This window comes from Ooceraea biroi, chromosome 9 (assembly GCF_003672135.1).
Source record: "Ooceraea biroi isolate clonal line C1 chromosome 9, Obir_v5.4, whole genome shotgun sequence".
In the NCBI taxonomy this organism is placed as follows: domain Eukaryota; kingdom Metazoa; phylum Arthropoda; class Insecta; order Hymenoptera; family Formicidae; genus Ooceraea; species Ooceraea biroi.
The window spans coordinates 9,070,467-9,090,716 of NC_039514.1; the positions used below are offsets into that span (position 1 = coordinate 9,070,467).

Below are 20,250 nucleotides of genomic sequence, written 5' to 3' on the forward strand. Positions count from 1 at the left end.
AACGCGACATCGAAGCGCGATTCCGCGCGGCGAAACCGCGCGATTCCGGCAATCACATTTACCGGATTCGGGTGCAGCGGGTGCGTTCGACGTTGCCGGCGAACCGCGGAAATGACAGCTTTCATGAGAAATTTAAATTGTTGCATTTAACGCGAGAACGGCGAACGTCTCGGTTGCACCTTGCACCTCGTTTTCGCTCACTCTTAAGGGGTTACATACCTCCAGAATTGTCAAACAATCGATTTTTTTATTACTGATTTTCATTCTTTATACTTTTAAAAATATAATAAAAAAAGAATTAGTGAAAAATTCCAATCCGTAACGAAGATATAACAATAAATATGACCGCGCGTCAGGAGGCGGGCCGCGGCGCGCAGCTGCTGCGTGCGGCGCAGGCTACCGCAAAGAAGCTCGAACAGCCCACAGATTACAGAAAACTACAAAATATAAAAATTATCGAGAAGGAAGGCACGCAATATGAAATTGGAATGGGAGATTAAGCTCACTACAAAAATTAATATTTACACGATTTTTACTTCTCAAACTTTAAACGCGTTTTTCTCGAAACTAGTTTTTTTGACACGGTCGGCACGATAACTCGAAGAGTTTTCAATATTTTTTAAAATTGTTTGTTCTCAAATCTTCGTAATCGTTTTGTCTATAGTCTATCGAGCCATTTTTTTGCAATTTTGTTTAATACAATTTTTATAAACAATTAAAGACCGAAATTTTTCATGAAAACATGAAGTTCAACTTTGACATGGCATAAATTGTTTATTTTTTTGAAATTAAAAAATCTGGCTCGATAGACCATAACTACAACATTACTTTACAAGAAATTTCTTGCATTTGTCAGATCCATCAATGTTACAAGAAGATATCATGCCGACTCTGAGGGGACATTTTTTTAGCAGCGGTCCAATTAATGCCACAAAACTTCATTTTATTAATATTCAAAAATTTATTATTAATTATTTTTTTACACTTAAAGGACCAGTAAATCATATGCAATTCATATTTTACTTTATTATTTCAGATATACCCCCTAAAACAATTCCCCAAACATATCAATTTTTCGCCGCTATGGAGGTATGTAACCCTTTAATTACGTTTCTCCCGGCGCGGCGATGCGCTCATTATGCCGGCGCGAATTAAGCTACTTGTGTTTTTAAACAAAGATGAAACAAAAGCTTGCCGGCAACGACGACCATGCCGTGAAGGGAACAATTAAGAGAGAAGAAAGATTGGCGAAAGTATTATTCTCGCGTCCGTTCGCTCGTCGTTCCTGCCGATGGTCGTCGCATAGTTAAGTGCAGCACGGATAAATTGGTACTTTGATAAAGTTTTAATAAAGAGGGCCTGGACTGGGGGGGGGGAGGGCAACATTAAGCGTCACGAGAGGTAAAAGGGTCAGAGGAGAAAGGGAGGCAAAGATAGAGAGAAAGAAAAAGAGAGAGAAGGTAAGAGTGGTAATTGTTGAATACTGCGGGAAGAAGGACTGCGGCAACATTATAGCAAAATACCGAGGACACATGGTTAGTGGCGGCAAGTTTAGATTCAAGACGATAAGTGAAAAGTGTATATAAGTAGGTATGGAAAAGCAAAGAGAAAAAGAAAAGAGTCTCGTGCTTGGCATGCTGCGGTGGTCCACACACAGGCTTGCGGGATCAGGAGAGATTTAAATAAATATACATATATATACATATATATATGTATATATATTCATATGTATATATACATGTGCTATATGCTTTATGCCGCGCATTTCACCTCCCGCGGCTGCATGCACCGTGCTACATGCTCGATTCACCATGCACCATGCACCGTGTTCCGCGAGAGAGACGCGAATCTCCATTCTGGGTCCTTTTAACGTTAAAATGTTCCGACGTTACAGCTCTCACAGCTGAAACACACGATATCCCATCGAAGCCGTTTGGAATTAAAACCGAAATTTATTATGTGTATGTGTACGTGCGCAGACACGCTGTTTTTCTGCGATTTTTCCACGATGCAAATATCTGAAATAACATTTTCTTGAACAGCGTGTTTTGTCCGTATTAAACAATGGATACTGATCGAGAATCTTGATATTATTTAATATTACAACAGTAAAAATAAATATGATAAAATGCGTTATTACGATAAATGGAATAAAGGCAGATCTGACATCTTGCCGTCCCACAATAATAATAATAATAAAAAGTATTTCGCACCACTGACGCAATACTTCATTTACTCAATTCGATAAATCCCGAAGCGGACCGGAAGTAAATATCCATGCCGACGCATGCCGTATACTCGGACTATGTTATACGTCTACTCTCTACCGTACGCACAAAAGTACTTGCTCGAAGGTTCTGGCAAGGGGGAGAGGGCGGTGGGTGGATCGGGACGTAGATGCTGAGAAACAGCGCAAGATTCGCAGATCTAAATTGGGGTCGCAAGCAGATCCATAAGGCATACCGATAACGTGATGAACCACGCCCCGTGGTAACATCGCACTCGTTTCGTCTTTCTCACATGCGCTGGGCTAGATGCACAATGCGTTTTAATTCGGTCGGACCGTTGTCGACACCGTTGTCGTTTCTGGGTTTTAGCCTCCATCGGGGCTGGCCGTCGTCGGCCCTTTACTACGTCCCCGGACACGAGGCTCAGTGCTGTATGTCGGAGGCCCTTCGAGGTGTGTGTGTATGTGTCTGTTGGGCGGGTCGGCGGGAGCGGGGGGCGAGGGCTCTGTGCTCGGTAAAGTGATGGTCAAGTAATGGTGGTAAGTGGTGAGTGGCAAAGTGGTGATTAATAAGTGATGTATCAAACAGCACACTTTCGCGCGTTGTTTTCACCGATCAGGACCGAATGCTCGTCTCTTGGTGGAGTTCTCGCCGAGGGAGCGAGAGAGTTCTCGGGAGTTCGTGTATGTACAGGGTGTCCCATGGGAAGTTGCTGAAAGTAAACGATTGGTTCTCCCCTCCATGACTTCAGAAAGGGTCTTACGGTTAACGGTCGTTCATCTGAGTGTCCGCAGTTTTATTCTGGTTGCAAGTTCCTGCGCGTCAAAATGAGTAATCTGACGACGGAAGAAAAGATTTCTCTTGTCGAGTGCTTCTTTTCCAGAGGAAAAGTTTATAGCAATGCTTACAGGGGGTTTCGTACTAAATACGGAACACATAAAGTTAAGAGCGAAAACACGCTGAAAAGGTTAGAATTTATTATTTCTTTAAACGTATGCGTTACGTCACTCCATTTTTTGGCAATAAATCTGCATTAAAATAATGTTTTGTGTTATTTTTATCAGAATTATCGATAATTTTATGCAGTATGGAACTATCCAAGACCGTAGACATGATCTGCCAGGTCCTTCTGTGTTTGTAGCTGCAGAAGAAAACATTGAAGATATTAAGAAGTATTTTGAAGAGAATCCAAATTCTTCCATTCCGAAAGCTGCCCAAGCTCTTGAAATATCCAAAACAACGTTACACAGGATTTTGAAACATTTCCTGAAAATGCATCCCTATAAAATAACATCGCATCAATTGCTAACCAAACGCGCTATGACGAAACGTGTGGAATTCTGCAAGACGATAAATGGAATGTTTGAAGATGGAGAACTTGATGCAAAATTGATAATTTACACGGACGAAGCACATTTCTGACTAAATAGTTATGTTAATAAACAAAATTATAGATTTTGGGGGTCGGAAAATCCCAACGTTTCCCTGGCTAAACCTTTACATCGACAAAAAATAACAGCATGGGCTGCGATCTCGGTAAAAGGAATTTATCTGCAATTCTTCGAATCAACAGTCACTGGTGAAAGTTACAAGCAGCTTCTCGAAACACAATTTTTCCCTCATGCAAAAAAAAGAAGCCTGGTCAGAGGATTTCATTTCATGCAGGATGGAGCGACACCACATCGAACCCAGGAGGTCTTCGAAACAATCGATAAAGTTTATGGCAACCGAGTCATCGGTCTGAGATACCCCAAATTTGCCCAGGGGGGGCTAGAATGGCCACCGTACTCGCCGGATTTAAATCCATGTGACTTCTTTCTTTGGGGATACATTAAGGACCATTGTTATGCCGGAAATGCAGAAACAGTGTCAGATTTAGTAGTAGCTATTAAAAAGGTCGTCAGCAACATTAAAGACGACATGTTAGAAAAAGTTTTCACAAGTTTTCGTAAAAGAATTGATTTTTGTACAAATTCAGATGGTGCACACTTTGAAAATATTTATCATTAGCTTACTTGATTATTAGCATATTTTTCATTAATAAAATAAACTGATATACAAACATTTTGCTAAATTTTATTTATACCCATTAAAAACTGCAGACTTTCCTCTTTCCAACGCAATTTTTGTTTTTTCAATAACTGCATACGTTTAAAAATGACAGCTGATTAGTTTCAGCAACTTCCCATGGGACACCCTGTATTATTTACAGTCGTGCGTGTGTGTGCCTCGTGTGATGTGTGTGTAGTATTCTCGACGTAATTTCTCCCCATCCCTTCCGGGGGAGATCACCGTCGTGGAACTCGTGGACGGAACGGACGGATTCCACTCTCGCGACTAGAGACGTGCTCGTCGCGTCACCGCGCGGATCAGATGCACTCGCGCGGCGTTTCCTCCGCTGCTGCCGATTCTCGAGGGAAATCCTGGCGCGATTCGCGCAGCTCGATAATGATCGCGGACCGTCGTCGTGCATAATCAGACTCGTGACTGCCTCGGCGATGGTGCAGAAGAGGATACGTCGCGCGTACTTTGAGTTGCTCGTGCAAGCGCGTGATCATCATTCGTATTCGCTGCCGAATGACTATCGCTCGGTCATCGAGAAAGCACGCGTTCAGCTAGAACCGACGTTACGACTCACTGTCAGTGGTAGAGCTTGGCAGAGTGGAGACCCTTCGGAGGATGTTCGTAAATACGTTCGCATACGGTCTTTGCGTAGGATGTGACTAAGCGTGTCCTGTAAACGTATTGGTCATTGGTTGGATCTCATAAGTTGGATCGCTTTTCTTTTACTGATGAAAGAAAGCGGTTCAAGTTTTGCCTCTTTTCACCGTGAAAGCCGCGATCGTTTCGTGTCAACGAGCACGATCGAGCGCATTCGCTACGGGATCTGAGATTGCTGCAAATTGCACGTCTCTTGCGTCGCGACGTCGCGCGGTTATAGTATATCTCGTAAAATGATAGTCAGAATAAAGCGCAGAATGGGATATGCAGGACTACGTAATTTTAACTTATTCGCGCGTAAAAGGTTTTGTTTTATCGCACGATGAAGCGCTATAATAAAGTACGGGCAAAAGTGCTTTTATATATCGCACGTAATCGTAAGATTCAAAGAAACTGTCGGTTACAAAGATATTCGCGAAGTTTAACGTCATTTTTGCCGCTGCAGAAATACAAAATCGATGCGAGGAGAGGTAATAATACCGCGCTTAATGACCGAGTTAAGGGCGAAACGGCGTTCGTGATCCGGTACTTCTATCCGGCGAAACTAATCAAGAAACTCTCCAAAGTTCTACAAATTTGGCGCCTCCTCGCCTTTTCCCTTTCTAGATCGTATCAGCCGCGATTTCCAGCAGCATTCGCCCAGAGAACGTCAATCACGTATGAAATCTACGATTAAAAATAGAAATGCGAAAAGTTTGCAGCAGTCACGTGCGAAATCGCATGAGAGAATGTAAGTCGGTTATTATTAATTTACGTCGATCGAATTTCCATTTCGCTTTCAGTCGAAATCTTGTGCTATTTCCGGTCTAAATGCTTTACAAGAAATACCGCAAAAAGGGTCTCGCAGAAAGGAATATTAAATCAAGCGACCAAATCAAGAATCTTTTACGTGATACTTATCGATTCAAGAAAGTTAACTCGAACCGTACAACTTGGCTGATCATTTACCGCTTTCTAGCACTTCTAGTGCTTCAAAAAAGACGGAAAAAATTCTAGTTAAACCGCGTTCGAAGGTAGACCATAAATCTTTCGAATCGTCTCGCAAGTTGGGCAACTCGCGCGAACAGTCTCTCGTAATTCGCGGCGGAAATGTATCGCGACAACTTATAACGATCGCAATAACTTGCGTTCGAGCCCGACCAATTAAGGACGAAAGGGCGCTCGCTGAGAGTCCGAGCTTTCTGCTCGACGAAACTAATCGACCAAGTTTCCCGCTCAGTTCCCTGTGATATCTCACGCGCCGGACTTCCGGTGACCTCTCCTGACCGTATTCCACGACCGACTGACTTTTAATACAGACTTTTAGCGAGGGCCAAGTTAGGGCCGAACTTTTTCCATCATTTCCCTTACAAAGATTCTCATTAACGTTTATAATACGTTCGTATTCAACGTGCTCTTGCGAATTCAAAAATAACGCAAAAATAACGTAAATGTTTCCGCGTTTCCAGTTCGCGTTTCATATGCATCTGTAATTATGTAATCATCATAATGCTGATTCGCGATAAATATATTGCATGTTTTATTCATGTAATTTGCGCGACACGTTTGTTATTGTGTGCGCGAATTATTAACGCCAATATCAACGGTAACGATAATTATTCCGCGATGCGCAAACACGAGTGAACAAACGGCGAAAAACGAGCGTGGGAGCGCGCCCGAGGATTTTCCTTCGCTCTTGTACATCGACACACCGTGCAATTTGCAGCAGACGACAACCAACGCGAGCTCGTGACAGTGAAACGTTAGCGCTATCACACACATTCACACAAACACATACGCACACATGTCGTCACTTATTCACGCGTGCCTCCACGCACTGATGGGGCGTTCCCACGGTGCGCTATTGCTGCTGGCCAACCTACGATTTTTGTGCTCGTTACACATTGACAGCCTAACGTTAGCGACTCGATTAATCGAGACGTGTCTCGTCGACGATGTCGGTGCGCGCATTGATAGAGGCCGTCGTCTCGGCGCATTGAAAGCTCCTTCTTAAGGTGCTTACTGACCGCACACTGTGCTCAATCGCAGAGTTAGGCTTTCATTGTCAAACCATCAACTACATGGCGGAAGAAACTGAGAATTTGCATCCGAGACATATCTTTGATCTGAGAAGCCTCTTTCGTTTTTGATAAAATTTATACAGAATTTTGATGCTGGAAATGTCGTCATGTACTTCTTTTCCTCGACGTTTGTTCAATAAATGCCCGACTCTGCAAATCCATATTGTTGTACAATACAATCACCGTGTATGATATCAAAAAAAAGGAAACCCAACCAGTGTGTGTGTGTGTGTGTGTGTGTGTGTGTGTGTGTGTGTAGCGAGAGCGGGTGAGTGAGCGAGTGAACGAGGTGAATGAGAGTGATTCTCACCGTGTGGCTGACTGATCGTGTGAGTGAGCGTGTGAAGTGGCGAGTGACGGACAGACAGACAGACAGATAGACAGATAGAGACGGGAGGATAGAGAAGAAGTAGGGAAGTAAAAATCTGATGGCGGGAAGAGGGCGAGAGGAGAGAGGCGGCGACTTCGTCGGATGATTTTGAGGGAGGTAGGGAGGCAGGGAGGAAAAGTGGAGGGTAATGGGTCGTGGAGGTTGACAGTATCCTCTGTGTGAGCGTGTAATAGTAGAGAGGGGGACAGCATTTTTATGCTCGACGCAAAATATACACGGTAGAAGCGTCTGTTCATCTGAAAAAGGGGGTTCAAAGCGTTGTACAGTTGAATCGTGTTGAATCAATCGACAATCGACTTTCGATAAGGACTTTCTTCGTATCGCCCCCGGCGTTATCCACGAACCGGATGCACGCACGGGTCCGCATGCCGGACTCAATCGTTTGCGCTTTCTGCCTCAGCGAGAGCTGATATTAAGGATATTAAATCGAGCGGCAAGTGAAAATTTCAAAGATCTCGATCTGACTTCTGCATGTAGCAGAAAAACAGAGTAATTTCTGAAGTAATTTTGTAAGTGAAAAGTCGCTTTTAATTAAGCTACAGTTGACTCTCGAATACAGAAATTGTTTCAGAGAATCTTCTGCCTTTATTTTTTTAACAACAGCGACCGTGCGCGCATCGGGGATGGACACCAGAACGATACTGCGAGTCGATTGTCATTCCGAGAAGTAATACCGTCGGAGTGCATAGGAAAATCTCTTTGACTTCCATCATAATATGCGCAAGAATATGTGTACGTGTTCGTATGTCGAGTAAAAGTGACATAGGCGAGGATGTCGAACTCTGTGAAATTGTATTACGTTGTATGCATCTATATACAGGGTGTCCCGGGTTTTAACCGACAAACTGCGGGAGCATATTCTACTAATGGAAATAAGAAAAAATTCTTATATCGAGTTTGCTTAGAAATGCTTTATTACAAAGTTATAAACCAATATTGAAAAGAAATATGAGATAAGTAACAACGGAACATAGTGTAGAATTTGGAAGGTCGAAGATGTTTATGTTACGTGTATTCACATGTATTCATGTTCACTATGTTGAAACGATTCAGTATGATTGTTACTTTCACAACAGTAGCCGTTAGATTTCAATCGTCGTGTCAACTAGCAATTACTATCAGAATGCCAAAAGTGTTTTCAAATGAGGAATACACCGATATTCATTTCGTGTACGGATTCTGTGACGGAAATGCACGAGCTGCCGTACGAGAGTATCAACGTAGATTTCCTAACAGGAGAGTACCAGATAGATTTAAAGCAACGAATTACTAATTCAGTTACTGAGATGCAACAAAATTTTCAGGAATGTCGTACCGTAACAAATTCTGTACTACGTCGATGTCTAGCTTGTATCGATGTGCAAGGACAACGTTTTGAAATGCGTCACTAAATCATTGCGTACATAATTTTTATTTTTGTGAAAAAATCCGCTGTTACTTATCTCATATTTTTTTTCAATATTGGTTTATAACTTTGTAATAAAGCATTTCTAAGCAAACTCGACATAAGAATTTTTTCTTATTTCCACTAGTAGAATATGCTCCCACAGTTTGTCGGTTAAAACCCGGGACACCCTGTATATATATATAAAATATATGTATACATGTATGTATGTACACGCGCGTGGATTGCGTACTTACAGCTCTCGATCTCGATATGGCACAGTTGCCGGTCCATCGGGAAATATTGCAAGTTCATGGGACACGATGCTGTAATCGTTAAGCTGAAACACATTCAAGTAAAGCCCGTTTAACAATCGCTCCTCGACCGAGTGCTTTACGGTATATACGAATACACGGGATTTACGGCCAACCCATTTGCGCGCCCGGCTAACGTTGAATCAACGCGCGGTGAATTAATTCATAGCGCCGACCTCATTACGTTCGCGAGTCACGTTGCTGGAATTAACGCGTAAGAACCGATTCGTATCGATTCGACGTGACATATCGTTAATACACGTCTATTCTCGTCTTCGACGAGAGACGTACGAAATGGTACAGACGTACGTATTCGCATGATACGTACACATGTAGACGACAGTGATCGATGGCCGTTCCTTCCCTCGGCTGAAGCAGAGAAGAATTATTCACGCAAACGAGCACCCGCGCAAGCGTGTTCACGAGTTGCTTCATCGATATTCTTCCATCGTTCCCGACGGAGAGCGGCTCGATTCGGCAGTTCCGATCCGGAAGTCGAGGATGTAATATAATGGAACGATATTGCGAGGGGCGCAAGTTAGGTATGCATGGATCGTCGGAATATAGCCGGCGCGTTAATACCAGAACACTGTCGGGCGCACGAGAGAGGAATAGACACGGGGAACTGTACGAGCTGTGCCAGGCAAGAAGGGTGGCGGCGGCGGCCGCTAGCTACAGGGAACAAATTTGTCGTGCCGAGCGCAATTGGTCCCAGAAGTGCCACGAATGTTCTATGGTGATGGGGGACAATGGGCCTCGATTTACAGTCACGACGGAAAATGCCACGAACGCGGCGAAAGTAGCAGTTCGGGATTAAACCCGCTTTAACTGGCTCAATATGGGCAGAAAGGCCTTTTAACCTTTATCTATCGTTCGCCCTCTTCTCAATTACGATCTAAATTAAACCCGGTTATTAAAGCGGAAGAAAAGGTGCACACACACGTTCGGGTGATTTTATTATAAAACGCGACCTCGCCACCGAAACAAATTTTGCCGCTCTAAAATTATTGTTACTTGTTAAAATTATTATTTCTAAAAATATCTTATTGTGTAACTGAAAAATATTTATAATATTACTGTGGAGGCTAACGAACGTAAATTATACTTACCGTATGCTACGCGTGATGCTGCCCGAATGGTGAATACGAATGAACTCGTTGCTGGTGGTAGCGATGTGAAAGTACGACTGCTTCTCGTTGACGAAGAAGGTGTCTGGTACCCAAATGTTCTTGATGAATTCTGAGCCAACGCTGAGCGTCTCCACACCCGTTCGCGGCTTGAACGCGAGTCGCGGATCCGTCCAGAATTGTCGGAAGTAAAAATCCAACGTGAAGTCCTGGTACGACACAGGTGACTTATTAGACTGGAAGTCATTTGTGTTCACAGATTTACTAGAGAAATACGAGGATTCACGTAAGCCCTTCCGCATTTCGTACATTAAATTATGTAGTTTTTGTTATTATTGAAAATTGATGCAATGTCTGATAATAGAGTTATCGCTATCTTCGTCTTACGCGCGATACAAAAAGCAAAAGGCAGCCGTTTGTTTCATGTCGTTACGTTAATTTTTTGCCGCGAGCACATGGTTACGAGCACGTGGTCGCAACATGTGCTCGATGCTCATTGGTCGGAGGCGATTCTGTGATCCCCACCACCACGTGCACCTCCGCTAGATCGTGATCACGGATCGATATAATTGTATCTTTGCACAGAACAATCGTAGCGAGATCAAACAAATTTTATTCGAAAGCTGAGACTCTATCGCTTCTAATGAATCTTCAATTATTTATCTCGGATAATTAGTTTGCGAGATATTATTGATTGAGTGACGGAAATTAATCCCGTTTAGAAAATTACAATACGCTCGTACTTGAAAGAAGAAATCATTTTACGATGATTGGCTGACTGTGCATAATATGTTTAAAAAATCACGAAATTGACATTACGACAATTAAAAATTAATTTTATACTTTTATAATTATATTAATTCATCGTGCATTTTATTCAAAGTATTTGTAGAAATAGCGATAACTCGTGAATTATATTTTCCTTGTCAAAGGCAGCTTTCTATCGGTTTGCGAATTATTTGTTATTATAAAAATATTACATTACTCTCGAGATTTACGATTCTCTTCAAAATGTAACACAAGATACGCGCATGATACGGAACGCTACGTTAGTCCTCATTCTTCCCACGTGTCGGAGCGCGGAAAATCTCAAGAGATCGGAAAAGCGTTTGCGCGAAACAACGAATTGTGCGGGGTATAAGTAACGTGATAGCGGTATAATACGCGCACGGCCGCGCGATTGCAGCACGCGGCCGTCTCTTTAAAACGTAAACGTGTCGATCGGAAGAGATACGCGCGCGGGTAGTTACGGGATGGGAAACACGTTCGGGATCGCAAACGTCGACAGGCACCTTCGAAGGCTTATCGAGGCGGCTCGTCGTGGTTATCGTAACACGTGAAATCGGCCACTTAACGCTTACGTGACCCTCTAGCCAGACCTCCTCCGGCGTTCTACTTGACCCCACGCTGTGAAACGAGGCGAGGCTAATTCGGCGCGGCGCGGCTATAAAGTTCGAACTTGCGATGGCAACTTCGAGAGCACTGCAGGGCTCTCCATCATTGAGTTTCACACTGGCAAAGAGCGTTTATCCCGCTACGATAAAGCGAGGTCTGAGCGACGTGCAGAGCAGCCCGACCGAGACCGATTTCGGGGTAACGCGATTGACGACGGTCAGTTCTATCACTAAATTCTCTCGCTGCATCCAATCTCCATCGAATCCAGCCAGCGAATAAAATAAAATGAGACCGGTAAAACGTGCAATGATACGTGACATAAAACGAAAGAATAAATCGATGAACGTTTCTCTTAATGTAAAAATCGCGTATACCGTGGACTAAACTCAGGCTGAAAATGCGCGCGATTGATTTGCGAGTACAATTTATTATTGTAGAAATTATTCGCGTTATTAGAGCGAGAGAAAATCTTGGAACAATAACGTCGTACAAGTACCACGTTACGATGCCGGTATAAACTCGGTGGCGATGTCGCAAGCTTTCTAAATTACTCCGCTGCTGATCCCGTGGAAAGGTAGGTTCGTATGACTGCAAAAGTTCGAGCACTAATCCGGAGGAGTTTGAGCGCGTTCGAGTGAAATAGACGAGCAGATTTATTATCCAAAGTGGAAGTTTCTTAATCGTCTCGCTAATACATGGTAAGAAACCCTGAAGGGGATATGTCTGAAACTTGCTTGAAGTTTACAAGATCCCGTTGTCTTACCTGTTACCGGATTAAACTGCGACGGAATTTAATTATCGTTAAAGCATAATCCTCCAGCAATTAAAATTACTATCACGTAATGAGTTTTGCAACAAATTTCAATCCGTGTCATCATTCATGGTGGATGTCCACGCACGTGCTGGCCAGCCTTCTGCAATAATATTCTCATCATTGTTACTTGATTTGTTACTGCGATATATCATAATCACTCCGCTATTACAACTCCAGATTCCAAATTAATTCTACAATCGATAGTCGCACTGACGCGTTAAGTACCTAAATGCAAGCGCACTACTGCAGCAGCGTTATAACGGCAACGCGTTAATGGTTTGCAATTACGATACTGTGGGCGTAATAGTGACCCGAAGATCTCGCGATCTCGCATCTCGAAAACGTACGCGTGACCTGCACACCTCGCGAGCATCGAGATTCCTGTCGACGTTGGAGTTGATCGCGGGACAGGGGTTTCGCGACGCGAAATATAATTCGTGTATACGCGCGAAGGGGATAAGGTGTGGAGGAGCGTGTATGTATAGTGACTACGTATACATATATATACGTACATACATCTAGAACAGGTATTCGCGACGACACCATTACGTGCAGGCATGCTACGAAACCGCCAGAAAATTCATGCACCGCGCGTTGGGTGAAAACGGTACGGGGTTGGTAATGTGGCACCCTTAAAATTCGGCGGCTGTCTTCACGTGCCTCCTTTCGAGGATCGCCGACACCGCGAATATCGATTTAGCACTTACGGACACTTCCCACCTCTCCTTCGCAGAAGGAAATGCTGTGGACGTGATGCGATAGAATAGTGCAAAAAGTGTCCACTATTTTTAAAACTAATCTCTCTCTTTTTCTCATTTATTGTGTAATTAGAAAAATGAAGAGTCTATCTCGAAAGAGATTTAGCGATTTGAATTTTCGAATAAAATCAAGCTTAAGTGAATATGTCGTGAGCAGTAACCATGGAAATTTTATGATCATTACAAGTCAGTTTCACGGAGTTTGTACAACTGTCAACGAGCGGAAAATTTTGCAAAATTTTCGAAAGCTTTAAGAGTTGAAGTTCGGAATTTTACAACTCCAATAACATGTCACGGCTATCCGTGACGAGAGGAAGAGTTCAACCCGGGGCGACGCTTACCCTCCCTTTCGACGACGTGAGCGCGCATACGTTAAGACTTTTCCTGCACGTCGCGTTATTTTATTCACATCGCGTCGCTGTGAAGAATTTAATGCTCGTGGCGCATTGCCCATCGTTCATTTTGCACATTTCTCGATTTATTTCAGACATTTCGCCGTCGATTTCACTTGACGATTTATTGAAGCAACAAATAAAGAATCGGAAAACTCTGTTACGGCACCGAGAGCCGCGAGATTTTACTATTTAATTATATCGCGGACGTCACGTACGTGCAACACCCGAAGATTCGGAGTATCCGCAAATAAATTTGCGGCAAGCAATTAATTTGGCGGATTAAACGCGCGGATTCCCCGACGGATATGAAAGACTTTGAAATATCCCGCAGGGATACTGTATGGACCGGAAGTTGTCATCATTCGCGTTTCTGGCGGCTCTCCAGGCGCACTGCGGTTACGTTGTGACGTGTAATTGCTGCGCTTACAAATCCTCGGGTGTGATTAACCGATCACTGTCAACAACTCCCACGCGAATATTCGCGAGAGCTCCTCCACCGATTCCTGATTCTTCCGGTTCTATTACACGTTCATAATGCTTCCTGTGCTCCTTGTTCTTGATCCATTGGACATTTTAAGGCTCGTTACATGATGTAATGATTTAGTCTTTTTTGTCATCTGGCTAATAAATAAATGCTTCGCGTTTCTATTTTCAAGTATGACATGACTGCGTTTGAGATAAAGCTTAACAATAAATGTTTAAATTTGTTTTCCTCTTTAAGCGGAAATTACTCTAGGTGAGACCTTTCTGAAAATTGTGAAATTAACATTTTACGTCCCATGAAAAATCGGAAATACTGAAATAGAGTAAGGTCAGCGACGTTTAACAGTACTCGACTATTTTCCATGCGCGTTTGAAACGCGAAGGGATGCGAATTCCTGCGCGGCGTGAATCCGAGCATGAACCGAGCAGTGTTCGAGCGAGTGTATCGCGCGCGTCTCGCCGTCGGTGAAACAATCCCGAGCGAAATGCGAGTAGGTGTGCGCAAGCACCACTCTATTACACGCAAATCGAGGCGTAAAATAACAAAACGAAAAAGCGGTTGCGAAGAACAAGAGGGAAGCTTTGTGGAAGCGTTTCAGGCAAAAGCACGCAGACCAATCGATCTAAAGAGAACGGAAGAAAAAAAAATGGCAGAAAAAAGCGGCCGAGCGGTGGTAGTGCGCGACAAGCTTGATGGAAACGACAGGGGCTCGTCGACGAGGAGGACCGCTCCATTTCGTTTGGAGTCCGTCGGCGCCTCGACGAGCGCGATTACCGCGATGTGTACGCGCAAAGCACACAGAACAGACAGAGAGTCACGTTACGTGTCACATACGCACACACATACGCACACCGAGAGGAAGTACAGAGGCAGCAGTACAGACACATGAAAACGCCAAGCTTACGCCAGACACACATACACACGCACGCAGGTATGCACGTACACGCACATCGCGGAGAAGCGCGCGCGGCCGCGTGCACTTACGAAAGAACCGGGACGGTTCCGAGCGTAAACCGGAATTTATTCATGGCCCGCGCGTACACGCGACCAAATTTCGGTTTAGATTTCAACCGTCCTCGTATTACACGCGCCCGCGCGCTCGGAGAGAAAATTGTATATGTTATATATATACAATATACAGAGCGTGACGTGATTCATAGCAACCAGAAGCGCACTGCACACACTGACAATGACACAGCTCATATAGGTGTCATAGTATATATATATAGATTTACGATATGTAGCATATGGATATATATATACAATATATATATGCAGATACGATCATGTCGTTACAGTCTCGACGTAGTCGCAACGTCGCACGAGCTATACTCTTCGCTTAGTATGCGATCATCGGCTGGCCGTGGGAGGAACAGAGGGTGGGACGGGGCGAAGGGGAAATATTTCGCTCTTCGAGGGTCCGCGGAGTGTGTCTTGGCTCGAGGCTTTCTTTGCTCTTCCTGCTTTCTTTATCCGGCACCCGCTTTGCCTCTCTCTTCCTGGTCCCTCCGGCCGGGGGTGGAAAGGCGCTTTCATCGTATTATTCTGTCCGACCGACGTGCTCGTCGATAGACTTTTGTCGTTCAATACGGAGGACGATAAAAGAGGAGACAAATTGGTAGGAAAATCAGTCTCGTGTTCGCGGATGAGAGACCGGCCGGAGAGTCCGAGAGGAGAGACCCTCGAGAGGGCTGGACATTGCGCGGGTCGCTTTACGACCGCGAGGGTGCGGACAGGGACAGGGACGGGACGAGGGCACGGGAGGCACACGTAGAATGGAGGATGTTCGCCAGCGGGTGTAAAAATTCGCGCGTCACGTCCCAGGTGACAGTGTCGACTTGATTTGGTTTCCGCACAGGGCTCAACACCTGGGGTCCAGCCTCGTACATTCAGCTCCAAACTCAGTACTCTGGATCCCTCTCTCGGGGGAGAGCCGACGGGAATCGACGTGCTGTTCTCCGTCTCGCGCGGCTTCGCGTCAAATATGCACGAGAGAGAGCCGACCGCAGGGCTCGCAAGGGTCGACGGTCGGCGTTTCGAGCTGCGGTAAGTCAGCGTTAGCCACGACCGCTCCCGAATTCATCACGAGCCGAAGGGCTCTGAAAGTTTCACCGTACCGCAGCTCGCGGGATCGAGCCGCACGTTAAACGTCTTCCCGACATTTTATGGCTCGTGAATGTATTATATTTTCGGCGATCTTGCCTCTTTCTCTCTCTCTCTTTCTTTTTTCTCCTCTCTTTCTCTCTCTCGGGCGATCGACCACAATGCCGCTAGTTACGTCAGCAAGCTAGGCGTTCGGACATCGACGGATAATTTCGGATATAATTCTCGTTCACCGGAGAGAAGCGGGTGGAAAATCGACAATCCGCCGAACGTGTATTTCGGGATACGGTCGATACGGAGGGTGGATCCAGTTGCGCGTCCAGTTTGAAACTGATTGCCGACACCGGAACGAGTACCTTCGATCACTACAGGATTATGCACATACGTTGTACGGTGCCACTATATTAAGTATACCTTAAATATCGAGAAACAAATACCAATATATAGATACGTGTGGTATCATATGTAATACGCAGGATACGCGTGCGTATACTTGGGCGTATTGTAAGTATGATATGTAATATGTACACATGTGGGGGCCACACGCGTGAGCGTACGATTACGCGTATACGGACGCGTATCTCAACGTATGTGCGGCCTACGGTGCTCGATCCGAGACCCGTGCGATCGTTACGTCAATTAGCCACGTCCGACATCAAACGTGTCAGTATCGGTCCTGCCGTTCCGCAATTCCGTTTCATCCCCTAATGCATTGCACGGTGTATTTTCTTCTCGCACACACCCGTCGTCGGTGTGCGTTCGATCGGTCGGCTTCCAGCGGTATGCACATTCCCTCGCGTTTCCCTCAGAGAAGTCCGATGGGGATTTTGCACCCCGTGGATTTTCCGGAAAGATCGGCAAGTCGCGCGAGAAGAGCCTGGATTTTTCCCCGGGATTTTTGACTTATTTACGATCGCTTTGAACGCCGGGAAGCGCCTCGGCTGCGACGCGATATCGCGCGAAGGATTTAATGGTCCCCGGTGGGATTAAAGGATCGCGTCCCGTTGCCATTCCGCCGGCAATGACGACGTCCACCCCCCCTCCCCCCGAGTATCTCCGCCCCTGCGAATTTTCGCGTTCAAGTTTCTCAAATATCCATCCGTTTTACGTTTCGGTTCGAGCACCGCGGGTAGGGCCATGCAACAAGAACATCGCAAATCGAATCAAACGACTCAACCATAAACCATAAACGAAGTGGACAAGAATATATCTTGCGAAGACTGTGGAACGTAGCAAGGTTCCCTTGTAACAGTTCAGCCAACCAAACAGCTGTGACGAGCTATAAAAATGTACGTTAGTAGGCCATCCGTGTGTGTATCACAGTGTGTACCGTGTGTATGGGTTTTCGTATATATGTATGTACCTGTATATGTGCTAGCCTATGCTGCGGCTGTGTGTCGATGCGCCCCTTGCTGCCGATGCGAGCGTCGCTGTATTCGCGACCGCGCGTATTTCCCCTGGTACACCTTTCCGCGACCAGATATCGAGGAACGCGACTCGAGATTTCAGCGAACATGGATTTGCGTCATAAAGGTCCCGCGCGAATGGATGCACGTAAAACTGTATTGCACTCCAGCTCGACCATAACTTCGCGTGATAATCATGAATTTGCCTCGCGCTCGACGCGAATGTTCGTCGCAACAATTTTTCAATCGGCGCTTTATTTACTCCTGATTTTATCGAGCTGTCGAAATTTTAATGGTCCACTCTCTCTCTATCGTGGATACTTTTTAATATGAATATCCATGTCGCATCTCGCTGCATGTGCACGCTCAACGAACAAACAAACCGAGACGGATGGTACCGCGGCTGCAATCGGAAGCAAGTGGCGCGACTGGTAAGCTGATTCGATCAGTGATGTGGTGTCGGTGCCGCGATAGGCACGCTCGACACGTGATGATCGGTCCAATTAAACGCCGAGATTAAAATACCCCTGCAACCCCTCGCGCCGCAAAAGCAGCATCGGGGCACGATTTTAGCATCACGATCGATCGTGCCATCGCGATGTGAACCGGGTGTGTCGCACGGAGAAACGTTCTCGTTGTTCTCGCATTTCGATACATATACGAGGAATATACATGGGGCGAGGAGCAGAGGACGGGGGAGAGACGGGGGCTCGATTCGCGAGAGGCTGAACGAAATCTAAATGACGCGGACGCGAGCGTCAATGTTCGACGCTGTTTCTTTCTTTTTTTGAGTATGAGGAGAGCTTGAATGCACACTGTACCATCAACACCTCGGACACGGAGCTGATGCTGAGGACATACATGGTGACGCCGACCTCCACGGGCGGACCTGCAATCAACAAAACCATCCGGCCTTGGTCGCTGTGATTATCCGCCGATCTCTAATCAATCCATACACGGCCTATCACGTGCGCACGACAACTGGGATCATATCTGGACAACAGTAATATAAAATAGCAGTAGCGATATGCGACGAATCTGCCTTTACCTCTGACTCTGGCGCGCGCCGAGATCCGAGCGGATGCTGTAAAGTCATCCCGAATCGAATCGATCCCCAAATCTCCCGACCCGTCTCGCGAAATGGTCCCCCAATGAATCCACGTCGCAAACGCGCCCCATAATTTTTTTTCGATGGTAATTATTTAGTTTAACGGAGCAGCCTCGGATGACCTTGACCTTGACATATATTATAGAGGTCACCCTCCTGAGTGACCTTCAAAAGATTTTAGCCGTCGCTCATTGTTTATTAAAAAGTTATTAACAAAAGAAGTTTAATGATTTTGCACGAATTTTCAACTGTCCACGCGAAGCAAGGACTTGAGTTTGACATATATTACAAAAGTCACCTTCCCGAATAACCCGCACTAGGTTTCACCCGTCGCTTGTTGTTTGTTAAAAAGTTATTAACAAAAAAGTTTAATGAATAGAGCATAATTTTACGATATCATATACGTTTACGAAAGAGTATATTTGATGGAATTTTACCTTTAAATCAGAAATAGGTTTGGGTTAGGTTATATTTTCCAAAACTGGAGCCCCGGACACATACGCTCGTTTTCAGCCCGCTTCGCGGGAGGGCGGGGGAGAGGGGCAAAGTCCCTCCCCCCGCCGGAGCCGGTGTTACAGATTTCACCGTATAGATTTTGATCACCTGGTACACGGCACGGATTCTGGCGGGGGGGGGAGGGGCTTCGCCCCTCCCCCCCGCCCTCCCACGAAGCGGGCTGAAAAACGAGCGTATATGTGTCCGGGCTCCAGTTTCGGAAAATATAACCTAACCTAACCTAACCAGGCTAGATTAGATTAGGTTAGGTTAAATCACTTTCCTTCCTTCGTTCATATTCGTCGTTTATGTCTTTCAATATTCAAAATAACTACTATATTTTCGAAACTTCTTTTGTTAATAACTTTTTAATAAACAATGAGCGACGGCTAAAACCTTTTGAAGGTCACTCAGGAGGGTGACCGTGACAACATATGTCAAGGTCAAGGTCATTCGAGGTTGCTCCGTTAATCTAAATAATTACCCAATTTTCTCCTGCTCGCGGTAGGAACGCAGGCGCGCGTCCGTTCGTGAACGCTCTTCGCGAGCCAGAGGCAAGGCGCGGACAACGGACAAGTCGAGGAGAGCTCGCACCCTGCACGGAACCAAATCAACAGGACTCGTTGTCGGCCACGTTGCCTTCCAAGCTGGAAGAATCATTTACACTTTGGTCTCGTTACATTTGGGCAATTACGATCTTACGTAAATTACATACACATCACAGCCACGTAGCAGTATGAGACGTTACCTTGTTACTGTCTTTCTCGTTTTGTAACCGCGCCGCTTTATGCTTCGTTCCGTTCTCTCCCGCTCTCTCATTCTCTCTTTCTCTCTCACCATCATTCTCTCTCTCTTTCGCTCCATGTGCACTTTTGTATCTTGCTTTGCTTTTGTATCTTGCCAATCGCTCGTCACGTCGTCAATTCCAATTAGAATCCGCAGTGGCTATAAGTGTACGTATCTCGGGGTAATTTGGCGGCTCGTTTCATCTGGCGCCGTTTGTTTTTCTCGCCCTAAATTAGACACCCTCTCTATCGCTGTCGCAAGAGCGGTGCGTCATCTTGTCC

General features: G+C 45.3%; 1 protein-coding gene across 19 annotated transcripts in view; it reads right to left on the reverse strand.

The window, feature by feature from the left end:
• LOC105279014 (gamma-aminobutyric acid receptor subunit beta) overlaps positions 1-20,250 on the reverse strand; it is a 44,526-nt gene that overhangs the window by 12,649 nt on the left and 11,627 nt on the right. For 12 of the 19 annotated variants that reach the window (XR_003407031.1, XM_026972686.1, XM_026972701.1 and 9 more), the window contains exons 3-4: positions 10,208-10,434; positions 9,042-9,124 (exon numbers count right to left, since the gene is read on the reverse strand). Coding sequence is in view for 18 of the 19 variants with exons in the window: in XM_026972686.1 (XP_026828487.1) it covers positions 9,042-9,124; positions 10,208-10,434 (310 nt within the window). In the remaining variant the exon portion in view is untranslated. Of the gene's footprint in view, positions 1-9,041; positions 9,125-10,207; positions 10,435-18,401; positions 18,470-20,250 lie in introns of all 19 variants that reach the window. The other 7 variants (XM_026972698.1, XM_026972702.1, XM_026972687.1 and 4 more) reach the window with 1 other exon arrangement.